General features: G+C 38.9%; 1 protein-coding gene across 1 annotated transcript in view; it reads left to right on the top strand.

Moving 5' to 3' along the window:
- Window positions 1–12897, top strand: part of agps (alkylglycerone phosphate synthase) — a 166252-nt gene that overhangs the window by 79363 nt on the left and 73992 nt on the right. Inside the window, exons 7-8 of the mRNA XM_073047139.1 lie at window positions 4387–4466; window positions 10981–11061. Coding sequence (XP_072903240.1) covers window positions 4387–4466; window positions 10981–11061 — 161 coding nt within the window. The remainder of the gene's footprint in view (window positions 1–4386; window positions 4467–10980; window positions 11062–12897) is intronic.

Raw genomic sequence — 12897 nt, 5'->3', positions numbered from 1 at the left:
TTACAGCTTCGATGTGGCCCAGTTTTAGTTGGCCGTAAGCATGACTTTGTTGTTCCTTTCATTGAATTGCTTGGCAAGGCTAACAGAAAGAATAGCCCAAAGGTCACTGTTGCAAGGTGATTTTTAAACAGAGCTGCTTGGAGTTCCCTCCTAATGAGGAAATTGAACCACTTGGTGGTGACAAGAACATACTTGTAGAAAAATATATGTGGCTTCAGTGCACAAAGTTGTAGTTACATGTATGATTTATTCTTTTTATTAAAGACAAAATTAAAAATACTGACCTCAAATATGTTCTGACCTGATGTTTGTCCGTTTCTTGTCTCTCTTTTGTACACAGAACTAACCAGTCTGCTTCCTGTGAGCTCTCTACAACCTGTTTTTAATTAACTGTTCAAAGTTTTGGCCTGTGTATATATTTTTTTCTCTTTTTGCTAGTTTTCTAATGGTTATTGTTGGCCTAGTCATGTAGTAGTATGTTCCATGCCCAAAATCGTTAAATGGTTTTGAAAATTGGATCCAGTGAAGTTTTGTTTTAATTTGTCTTCATCTTCAGCTTATTCGATATGAAGGCTGGAATGCTGACATCTATAACCCATGTAGATCCTAATACTAATTGTTGTTGTTGCTTCTCACTTAAACTGTTCTTTAAAATGGTAAGATTTACAGAAGTTAATAATTTGGACAGCCTCACAGTAGAAGTGGTTAAATACTTAATTTCTAGCTGGGGAAATAGAATGGAGTTTGAAACTCCAGCATTAAATTTAGTACTCTGTTACTTTTCTTTTGATGTTTTGAAGCGTTTCTGAAGTGAACTAAGGTGCTCACCACCTGGAGCAAATGAAGAACTGTTGAAAAAAAAATTAGGAACTTAATTTAATTACTGAATGGAAGCCCAAAATTAAAGATACGTAAAAATAACTTGTTGAAAATTATGCTTTTAAAAAATACTTGTATATATTTGACCAAATTTGAAACGTTTTCTTGTTTTACTAGCTAAATTACAAACATTTTTTCCAGCCAGCAGTTGATAGCTGTAAATGAAATTTAAACCAAAAAAATTGAACATCCACTATAATGTTTTGTGGAGTTTATGCTGACATTAGTGTCTGCAGGTAAGGAGATTTAATTTACTGCATTATTTATGCTATACCTTAACCAGTAAGAAAGTTGGTAAAAAGTCTTGACTGTATTGAATTTTCTCTGTCATTCCACACTGTAGAGTTTAGAAACTATCATGTACAGGAATATTTAGAATTACTTCAATATCCAGATTTGCAGTTACAGAGCTACCTAAATCCTTTACTGAAGAGATTCTGTAGATGCTGGAAATCTTGAGCAATATACACAAAATGTGAGAGGAACTCAGCAAATTATCAGCATCTATGAAAGAGAGTAACAGTTTACTGTTCGAGCAAAGACCTTTCATTAGGACCGGAAAAGAAGTGGGGTAGAACCTAGAATAAGAAGGTAGGGGAAGGGAAGGGAGTATAAGCTCACAGGTGATGGGTGATATCAGGTTAAGGGGGAAGATGGGTGGATGCGAGATGGAGTACGAGGTAAAAAAAATGGAGGTGATAGTTGGAAGAGGAAAGGGCTGAAGTAGAAGGAATCTAATGGGCCAGGACAGTGGATCATGGAAGAAAGGGAAAGAGGTTGGGAACCCGAGGGAAGTGATCTGCAGATGAGGTGAAGAAAAGGGTGAGAGGTGAGCCAGAATGGTGAATGGAAAATGGGGGCAGGGGAGAAGTTACCACAAGTTAGAGAATTTGATGTTCATGCCAACAGGACCCCAAACAGTCCTTCAACATGAAGCCACCTGCAAGTCTGTCAGAGTCACCTACTGTATCTTGTACTCCCAGTGTGGCCTCCTTTACATCAGTAAGACCCGACACGGATAGGGGGACTGTTTTGCTGAGCACCTTTGGCTTCATCTGCCACAAATGGCAGGATCCTCTGGTGCCCAGCCATTTTCATTCCAACTTCCCATTCCCATTCCAACATGTCTGCCCATGGCATCCAGTACTACAACGATGAGGAGGGGGAGAAATACTTCGTATACTGCCTTGGTAGCTTCTAACCTGATGGCAGGAACATCAGTTCCTCTAAAGTCTGGTAATTTCTCCCCCTTTCCCTTCTCTCTTTTCCCATTCACCATTCTGGTTCCTCTCTCATTCTCTTTTCTCACCTCCTTCTGGTTTCCCTCCTTTTCTTTCACAGTCCACTGTCCTCTCCTATCAGATGACTTCTTCAGTCCTTTGCCTTTCTACCTATCACCTCCCACTTATTTACTTCATTTCCTCCCTTCCCCATCCACCCTCTTTCCACCTCACCACATCTCAGTGATCACCTGCCAGCTTGTGTTCTTTCCCCTCCCCCCACACTTTTGTGGCTTCTGCCTGCTTCCTTTCTGGTCCTACTGAGGCTATGTCCACACTAAACCGGATAAATCTGTAACCGAAGCTTTTTCTTTTCTTTTTGACCTTACGTCCACACTGAAGTGAGTGGCGTTTTCCTCCCCCGAAAAGAGAGCTTTTCTAAAACGCTCTCCAGAGTGTATAAATTTGAAAACGCTGGATTGAGCAGAGCAGTGTGGACGGGGTAACCAGAGAAATCTAAAAATGCTGTCACGACGTGCCAGAACAGATGGTGATGGCAGCACACCATTTCATTGTTTTCTTGAATGCAACCTAACAATTTCAGAATAGACGGCAACGAGACTGAAGCCAGAAGAGTTAGAAATGTACTTACCAAATACTTTGACCCATAACTTACTGAATAAATATACTCACTTCGTCCTGTTTTCTACCCTTGCTTGTATGAAGGAGGTTTACCTATTTATGCGAGTACTTCTCTGACAATAGATGTGTAACAGCCTAATGTAACATTGTATAAAAATACAAGACAACACTGATGCAGACATGTTTTATATATTTAACAAGGTGCTTTATTAATGCAACAGAGTTCATCAGTTTTTCAATGTTCGTTGCCAGCTGGGTCATACTGTCCATGAACTCCCTGTCGGTTGCCTCCACATGCTCCAGTATTTGTTTTTTTTCAATTTTAAGTCCTCCTGCGCGAGAGCCAACAGCGGTCCGTTGTTTGGCAATTAAGTTTTTCTAGTCTGTAACTGGACAAACGCGCACCAAATCTTTCACAGCGAGATTGAACACCAAATATGTCACTTGTTTTCGGTAGATGTGTCCTGCGCATGCGCAGTAGGAAGATATTCGCCAAAATACCCGTTTTAATGTGGACAGAGGTGTTTTCAAAAACGCTTGGCGTGGACGCCTATCATTTTTACGCGAAACTGGCGTTTCCAAAATTATCCAGTCTAGCGTGGACGTAGCCTAAAGGGACTTGGCCTGAAACATCAACAGTTTACTTCTCTCCATAGGTGCTGCCTAACCTGCTGAGATCCTCCACCATTTTGTGACTTGCTTAAATCCTTTGATTTTCAGTGACATATTTTCTTTTAATCTTAGCAGCAGCAATAGAAAATTTGCTGTTTCTTTGTTGTTCCAGAATAAGCATATCAAAAATTGGTTGCTTTAAGTTTCTGGCTTTTATTGAGAAATGCCTATTAAGGGACTTACGTTTTGGTCAACTAAATTGTGAGTACGCATGGAATTGCATTACTATGCTCAAAGTGCAAATAAGTTTTTCTTCACTTGCTTTGGAATCCACAAAGCTTTATTTTGGATATAATACACCTAAATTAAGGGGACTTGAGCATTCCTAAATTTGTGGAAAATAACCTGGTACTTATGCAGGAGCTGTACAGTTTAATTTGGCAAGCTATTCAGGTTGTCAATGGATGCTTTAATGTGTTGATAGTTTGTATATTTCTGTAGAGAAGTCTGAAAAGAATCCCAATTTAAAATGAAGTCAAATTCTATTTTAACAATGTGTCCTTCCTGTCAGGTTAGAGCAGTTTCTGTGCAAAACAGATGAGTTCTTGTGTGTCCTCCCACTTTTATAATGTATTAATACTGTGATATGCTGTGAATTGTCTGGTACAAACTATGTGTGGTCAAATAGTCTGAATTTATTTAGTTGAAATACTGGCCTGGGAATTGAGTGTTACATATTATTTGATGCCACTTGAACATAGTGTTATTTACATATATTGCAGGACATCTGGTTTTTCAGTAGTATGTTTTATTAAATGTTGAATAGCACCAATAGTCTGCGTATATCAGGAGTAATTCAAACTTGTAGTTCTGTCAGCACTCTCCTAATATTATCAATGTGTAAATTGCAGTCCATGTCCTGCTGAGCACATCTGCGCTGAGTTGTCTGGAGACTATCAATATTAAGTGTTTGTAAAACAAAGAAAAGGCAAAACCACTATAAAATGTGTCATTTAATTTCCTTTACTTGCAGGAGGGACAAGTGTTTCTGATGCTCTGGAGTGTCCCACAGATGAAAAACGAACTATACTTTCTTTGGATACTTCACAGATGGTATGTAATAAAGTTTTTTGGGCAAAGACTTCTGATGGTAATAAAAGTGAAGAAATTTAATTTAAACCTTTCCAACTCCCACACTCTATAGTGCTTATTGTAACTACAACATCCATAAGAAGCCTTTTACTTTTAACATACAGCTAAGGTAATTTCTAATGTTCATATTGGTAAATCATGTATTGCAGATTGATTAATAACCGTGACCTCTATAACGTAACTTGTTGGTTGTTGGAGTTCTTAAGTGTGTTTGGTGCTTAAATTATTGTTTTGTTATTGTTGTAAGGATAATCAAATATTCTTAAGAAAATATATAGAAAAAAATCTTGCGTGTTTTGTCAGTTTTTTTGCATATCCTCAGCAATGTCTACTTTAGATGGTGCTGAAACAGTGTTTATTATTTGTGCATGTAACTCAAATAGTTAATTTGTATGCTGTCCCTTACTTGCAAATTGCATCTACTAAATTCAAGCATATTTGAACAGAACCAAAATCAAAATTATTTGCTGTTCTTCATCACATACGATGTTAAAGAATCCTTGCATAGATTGAGAGGTCATAAAGTTATTATGGCTAAACTTGTTTCTCTAAAATTGTTATTTTTGAAATGCTTAACTTGCCAATAGAATTCATCTGTGTGAATGTTGTCATATTTGCATTCCAGCCAATAAATTTTTCTTTGAGGGAGAGGCTGGGGGGGTGGGGTTACAAAATCAAGGATGGTTTAATGTGCAGGTTCCAAAGTCAGATTAGGTGAAATATTAATTCACAATGTTTAGAGTAACTTATAATTGTTGAAAGTATAACTTCGATTGTTTTAGCAAAATGTAATCAAGTTGACTTTTCAGGCATTAAAATGTGAGTAATGTTTGAAATTGAAATACTGTCCAAAATTTCAATCACTGCCCTTCAAATTTTTGATTGTTTTCCAATTAAAAAGCTGAAATAGATTAATACAAGTTTATTTTTTGACCTCTCAATAGAAAGCAGTTTCCATAAATGGGCACAAACATTTGATTTCCTTTGAATTTTGTCATAACCATTGAATTTACCCATAACTATTGAATAAAGAGATCAAGTTAGTCAAACTGTCCCCAAAAATGGTGGTAGGTTATGGCAATAGGTAAACTTCAACTATTTTTTGTCTTTTTACGGAAGTCAAAAAATTCAATTTAAAAGTAATTTAGAATCCATTTACCATAGTTTTTTTTATGAGAATCTCTTTTGTATTTGGTGTTATTGGGGGGGGGGGGTAGAGAGAGAGAGGGGAGTGACTCTTGAAGTTCCTGGCATTCATATTATATGATGAATATCAAATGAAACAGATTCTGTCTCCCTTGACTTGAGGTTTTCAGTATCCAGATATTGCTGATATTTTTAACTATTATTCAAATAACAAAACAAATCAGTTTTCAAATTGGTTTTAATCTGCCTATTAAGATATATTTTAAAAAGAAAGAATAGAAATATATCTATTTTCATTAAGTTACAGAAAGAACGTGTACTCAGAACGCAAGGATCAGCTTCACTGTCAGACACCTTAAAATATTATATTTCGTCACTGCTGTGGACTAGAAGATGGGCATGTTTTTTCCCCACTCCTTGCAGTGTAATTTGAAGAACCTAACAGTGGAGCTAGTGGCCAAAGATCCTCAATAATAATAAAGGGGATAACTAAAAGTTGGACATGGATATTGGTTTGTGTATATATTGACATACAGTTAATTATGAAAAAGATGCACTTGCCCCAAGGTTAATTAGATTTGCTTAGTCTCTTGTTTTTATGGTTGCACAATAAGAATTTTTTTTCAGATTATTAGTCAAAGAGCAAGGATATCATAAATTAGTGCCTTGGACCTTACTTGTTCTAAGCTAGCAGATGGGGTTTAAGTTGGCTCCTGTGTTCATTTATGATTTAATTTATCTAACCAGATCTCACCAAATTTTCATGTGTCTGAGACCAGTTTGTGCAAACCTTTACCTTGTGTACATTGATATGAAAGTATAAAACCATGCTTGTTTTTTCACCTAACCAGAGACAAATGCAGTAATGTGGCAGTGTTGGAATTGGGATACTAGCAGCTTAAGAATATAGATAAATTAACAGCTTGACTCTGTTCCATATATCAATCACCTGTATGATTGTTTTTAGGTTTTGTTACATAGATATATCTGCAAGAGTATCAAAAGCCCTTTGATCCTTGTGATTGCTTGTGAGATCTTCAAAAAGAGGCAGTTAGGATCTTTGCTCTGGTGGATGAAAATTCGGCCGTCAGACAGCCCAATAGAGTCATGAGCGTTGTTGATGTTGGAGAGTACCTTGGATGTTTCAGCACTGAAATTAGGATCTGGCAGCTAAAATAAAGAGATACTTGATCTGGCAACATGGGAGTCTCCTGGTTTCTGAGTAGGGAGAAAATTCAAAAATCAGAGCTGCAGAGGGATTTGGGAGTCCTTGTGCAGGATTCCCTCAATGTTAATTTTCATGTTGAGTTGGTGGTAAGGAAGGCAAATGTAATGTTAGCATTCGTTTCAAGAGGACTAGAATGTAAGTACAAGGATATAAGACATTGGTCAGACTGTACTTGGAGTATTGTGAACAGATTTGGACCCTTCCCTAAGAGAAAATGTGCTGGCTTTGGAGAGGGTTGAGAGGAGGTACATGAGAGTGATTCTGGGAACGAAGGGGCTAATGTACGAGGAGCATTTGATGGCTCTGGCCCTGTTCTTGCTGGAGTTTGGAGAGGGGGTGGATTGCCAAGAAACCTATCGAATATTGAACTGCCTATGTAGAGTGAATGTGGAGAGGATTTTTCCTGTAGTGGGTATGTTTAGGACCAGAGGGCACAGCCTCAGAATAGAACCAAGATGAGAAGGAATTTCTTTAGCCAGAGCGTGGTGAATCTGTGGAGTTCATTGTGACAGACGCCTGTGGAGGCCAAGTCATTGAGTATATTTAAAGCAGAGGTTGATAGTCAGTACTTCAAAGGTTATGGGGAGAAGGCAGGAGAATGTGGTTGAGACAGTTTTAAAAATCAGCCATGATGGAATGGTGGAGCAAACTCGATGAGCCAAGTGGCCTAATTCTACTCAAGTCTTAACATCTTATGGTTTTATTTCTTGAAACTTCATCTAATTCGGGCAGCTGCTTAATTGGGCCAAAATAGTCTGATTCCAGTGTGTTCCAGTTATCTCTGACACCACTTTCACTGGATTATGGATCTGTATTCCCAGATCACCTCTGTTCTACCACACTCCTCAGTACCCTACCGCCATTTGTAAAACCTAGCTTGGTTGGTCCTCCCAAAGTTTAATACCTGTGTGCGTTAAATTCCACCTCCCATTTTTCAGCCCACTTCACCGGCTGGTTCAGATCCTGTTACAAGGTTTGATAGTCTTCCTCGCTGCCCACTACACCCCCAATCTTGGTGTCTTCTGCAAATTTGTTGATCCATTTTACCACATTATTATCCATATCATTGACATTGATGACAAACAACAATGGACCCAGCACCAATTCACTGTGGCACACTACCAGTCACAGGCCTCCATTCAGCGGGGCAACCATCTCTCTGGTTTCTTCCACAAAGCCGATGTCTAATCCAAGTTACTACCTCATCTTGATTGCCAGCCAGCCTCCCATGTGGGACCTTGTCAAAGTCCATGTAAAGCGCATCCATTGCCTCGCCTTCATCAACTTTCCTAGTAACTTCCACAAAGAACTCCATAAGATTTGATTATTAGTTAAAACCGCAGCCATCGGGGTTTGATAGATCAGTTTTATCCAGGAAATAAATCCCAGACCAAAATTAAACCTCTCCAAAAACTGAAATAAATAGGGCCATTTCACCCTGTCAAAAGCTTTCTCTGCATCGAGAGAAACAATGCATTCAGATTCTTTAACTGAGGGAGAATAAATAGTATTTAACAATCTTTGAATATTAAAATGTGAATACCTATTTTTAATAAATCCAGTTTGATCATTTGAGATAAGTTAGGCAAAATATTCTCAAGCCTATTGGCTAAAATCTTAAAGAGTATTTTAAAATCCACATTCATTAAGGAGATTGGTCTATAGGAGGCACATTCAGATAGATCTCTTCCTTTTTTAGGAATCAATGAAATTGATGCCTCATAAAAAGTTTTCGGAAGATTCCCAGAGGATATAGAATCAGTGAAAGTTTGACAAAGATGTGATATAAGCATTTCATTAAAGGTCTTATAAAATTCTACTGTAAATCCATCTGGTCCCGGAGCTTTCCCTAATTGCATAGAGGATATAGCCTTAGCTATTTCCTCTTGTTTAATAGGTGCATCTAGTATATTAATATTAATATCTTGAATAGAAATTTTAGGTATATTTAATTTTTGCAAAAATCTATTCATAATAATTGTATTATCAGAGAATTCAGCTACCCTCCAATCCCCTGGCACCTCACCCATGACTAAGGATGTTTTAAATATCTCTGCTAGCTTCCTGCAATTTCTCCCACAGAGACTGAAGGATCACGTTTTCAGGCCCTGGGGACTTATCCACCATAATTTGGCTCAAGACAGCAAACACTTCCTCCTCTGTAATCTGTATGGGGGTCATTGACCTCACTGCTGCATTACCTCATATTCATAGATTCAGTGTTCTTCTCCCGAGTAAATACAGATGCAAAAAAATTCCATTTAAAATCTCCCCCATCTCTTTAGGCTCCACGCATAGATTGCCACACTGATCTTCCAGATGACCAAATTTGTTCCTTGATATCATTGTGCTCTTATATATCTGAAGAAGCTGTTGGGATTCTCTTTCACCTTGTCTGCTAGAGCAACCTGATATCTTTTAGCCCCAAGTATTAATGCCACCCCTTCCCCTTTAATTGTTCCCACTCTATCAAGTTTAAAACAATGGAACCCTAGAATAATAAGCTGTCAGCCCTGCCCCTTCCTGCAACCAAGCCTCACTGATAGGTACAATGTCATAATTCCACATGTATATCCATGCTCTAGGCTCATCTGCCTTTCCTACAATACTGATTGCATTGAAATAAATGCAACTCAGAACATTAGTCTTTAGAACTATATAAGAACATAGCTCAGAACATCGACCTTTTGAGTCCTGACATTGTATGTAGGCTTAACAGCATCTTTCTCCTCCTCTAGTTCAGGTGCAAACCCTTCTGTACAGATCCCACCTTCCCAATGATCCAAAAATCTGATTCCCTCTCTCCTGCACCATCTCCTTAGCCACATGTTAAACTGTATGATCATCTTATTTCTGGCCTCACTAATATGTGAGCAAGGGTAACAATCCTGAGCTCACAAACCTGGTGATCTTGTCCTCTAACTTAGCACCCAACTCCCTGAACTCACTTTGCAGGACCTTGTCATCCCTCCTACCCATGTCATTGGTACTAATGTGGTCCGTGACCTCTGGCTGCTCACCCTCTCACTTAAGAATGCAGTGGACTTGATCAGAGATATCCCTGACGCTGGCAACAAACCATTTGGAATCTCGTTCTCATCACAGAGCCTCCTTTCTGTTCCCTAACCAATGAATCTCCTGTTACTACAGCTCGCCTTTTCTTCGCTCTTCACTTCTGAGCTACAGACCTGACCACTGTGATTTTCCTCTGCTAGGTCACCCCCTCACCAACAGTATTTAAATCAGTATACCTGTTGTTGAGGGAAATGGCCTCAGGTGTACTTTGCACTGACTGTTTATCCCGTTCCCCCACTCCTGACACTATCCAGTTACCTCTGTCTGCACCTTGGTGTAACAACCTCCCTGTATAGCCTGTATATCAACCATCAGCCTCCCGAATATATCCAGAGTTCATCCAGTTCCAGCTGTAACTCCCTAACATGGTCTGTTAAAAGCTGCAGCTGGAAGCACTTCCAACTGTAGTTAAGGTCTCCCTGCCTTCCCACATTCTACAAGAGGAACTTTCCACTATCCTGCTTGGAATCTCCATTGCTTTAAATGTTTTATAATCAAGTTTGAAATAAAGTTAATATTTTCACGGTCTTGTAAATGTTTATTGTAATTTCACTGAGAAGTACTCAGAGTAGCTTGATCCGTTGCTTTGGTCTGTAAGTGTGCGGTGATGACTTTGGACATGGATGGTAACAGGAGTTTTGGAGTTCTCCCTGCCTCTGGGTTAATTAGTTCCTGCTTGTTTCCAGTTGTGCCTCCCAGTGTGGAAGTATGCTTCTGTGGATGAAAATATGTGGAGGAAAATAGAGAGTTTGTTTTCTTATTTTCTTTGTCTATATATTAAAAAAAATCAACAATCTTGCTAATTCTCCTGGCTGAGGCTGATTGATGAACAATTTCAACTTGGGTGGGAGGTGGAGGCATGTTAAAATGCCATGTAATTACCGAGCTGTAGTCTAGTGAGAAATGTTGCTGAATTGCAGGTATGACATTATCTGAAATTTTTAAAAGTTTATGCAACACTTGGAACACATTTTAAAAGTTATAATATTATGAAAATGATTTAATTCAATTTTCCACCCAAAACAGAATCGAATAATGTGGATTGATGAAAAGAACTTAACAGCACATGTGGAGGCTGGCATAACTGGGCAAGATCTTGAAAGACAGGTAAGCATAGAATTATTTAATGTTTGATGGATCTTACAAAACAAATGAAATTTATCCATATTGATAGCAAGTAGGAAGGGTAATTTTTGTAAAACTAAGTTCTAGTTGGATCTTTAACTGAGCAGGCAAACATTTGCTTATTGATCTTTTATGATGCTTTAATGAACACTGCCACCAAGTGTTTTTGTACTAGAATTGCATGCTAGTTTTTCAAATCATTGAACTAAGGTTATTAATATTTGCCAACCACTTGCTTTAGTTGTGGCGGCAGTGTATGGAGTTCAGTAATCAAGCCTACTAAACTCTTGGGTGAGCATGGTGGTCTGAGCTCGTGGTTTGCTCTGTATTGCTTATGAACACTGGAGAGAGCCTTTAGATTATCTCTGTTGAACACTAATAATCAAGTTCAAGTTCAATTATCATTTAGCCATATATGAATATAGCCAAACAAAACAGCATTCCTCAAGGGCCAAGGTGCAAAACAGATTACCCATAACACATAGCACATATGGTTATGATATCAGGAAAAACATGCATCGCAAAGAAAAAGACGATATAGCCCATGTCGCCAAGTAGCATGACTAGATGTATGGTAAGTTTTCCTAGTCTAGCTTGTTCTTTCACTGCGTCAACACCAGAGGGCAACCCCAAACCCGGTACTGATTCCAGCGTGCCCACAGAGGCTGTGCCACACCGACTGATTGTTTCCTCACCTGGGTGTCTGCAACAGGTGACCCTGTGGCATGGGCTCAGTCCTCGCCATAACCGAGGCTAAGCAGCTCCCCCCGCTGTCGGTCTCGCCATGAACCAGTGAACTGAACTTGTAGTATTCTACGTTACCAATGTCCAACAGAGTTTTGCAATCTCAATAAAAATATCCAGGACAATCACTCGCACCACATGCTTTCTTGACCCAACGGTATGCACCAACCCTCGGCGGCAACACAGGAACGGTACGCAATAAGTCCAGCTTCATCGTTATTGTGCAATTTGTTGATGGGATAGTCCTGTAGTAGTTGATGTTCTCAGTATCCAACAATGGCTTCTGATTAGTGAAAAAAACAGGATGAACGTATACACCGTCGATTAGACCCGGAGTTGCTGCTGCATGTGAGTGCGTCACCATCTTGATGTCAGCATGAAAAACATGCCTTACTGGTATTTCTCCTAACCTATTTGAGAATAAAAATTAATTAAAATGAAATAAGCTAAAAGAGCAATTAAAGCATATCCTCATGGTAAGAATAGTAAAAACAACTTAATTTGTTCACTTTCCTTCCTTAAAGTTTTTTGATGTACTAATTGTCTGATGTTATGACACCAATTTTATGGGCTCAAGCATGGCCAGGAATTACTGTAAAATAAAGTGAAAATGTCCAACTAATGGTATTAGCATTTTAAAACTAACTACAGCATGTACTAAACTTGACTATCTACTTTTTTGAACTCCTAAGGAAGTCGTGCGCTGTATGCTTTCTTCGTAATTGTACCTGCATGCTTGTCCCAGGACAGATCCTCTGAAATGATAACACTGAGGAATTTAAAGTTGCTGAACCCTCTCCACCTCTTATCCCCTGATGAGGACTAACTTATGGACTTCGGGTTTCCTCCTCTTGAAGTCAACAATCAGCTCCTTCATCTTGCAGAAATTGAGTTGGAGATTGTTGCTTTGGCACCACTCAGCCAGATTTTCAATCTCCCACCTATATGCTGATTCATCACCACCTTTGATTCAGCCTAAGACAGTGGTGTCTTCAGCAAACTTGAATATGGTACCCTGCTGGAGGGTTTTGGCCTGAAACATTGACTGTACTCTTTTCCTAGGTGTTGTCAGAC

This window comes from Hemitrygon akajei, chromosome 5 (genome assembly GCF_048418815.1).
Source record: "Hemitrygon akajei chromosome 5, sHemAka1.3, whole genome shotgun sequence".
In the NCBI taxonomy this organism is placed as follows: Eukaryota; Metazoa; Chordata; class Chondrichthyes; order Myliobatiformes; family Dasyatidae; genus Hemitrygon; species Hemitrygon akajei.
The sequence above is the reverse complement of the archived record's forward strand: the minus strand, read 5'-3'. Positions and strand labels throughout refer to the sequence as shown.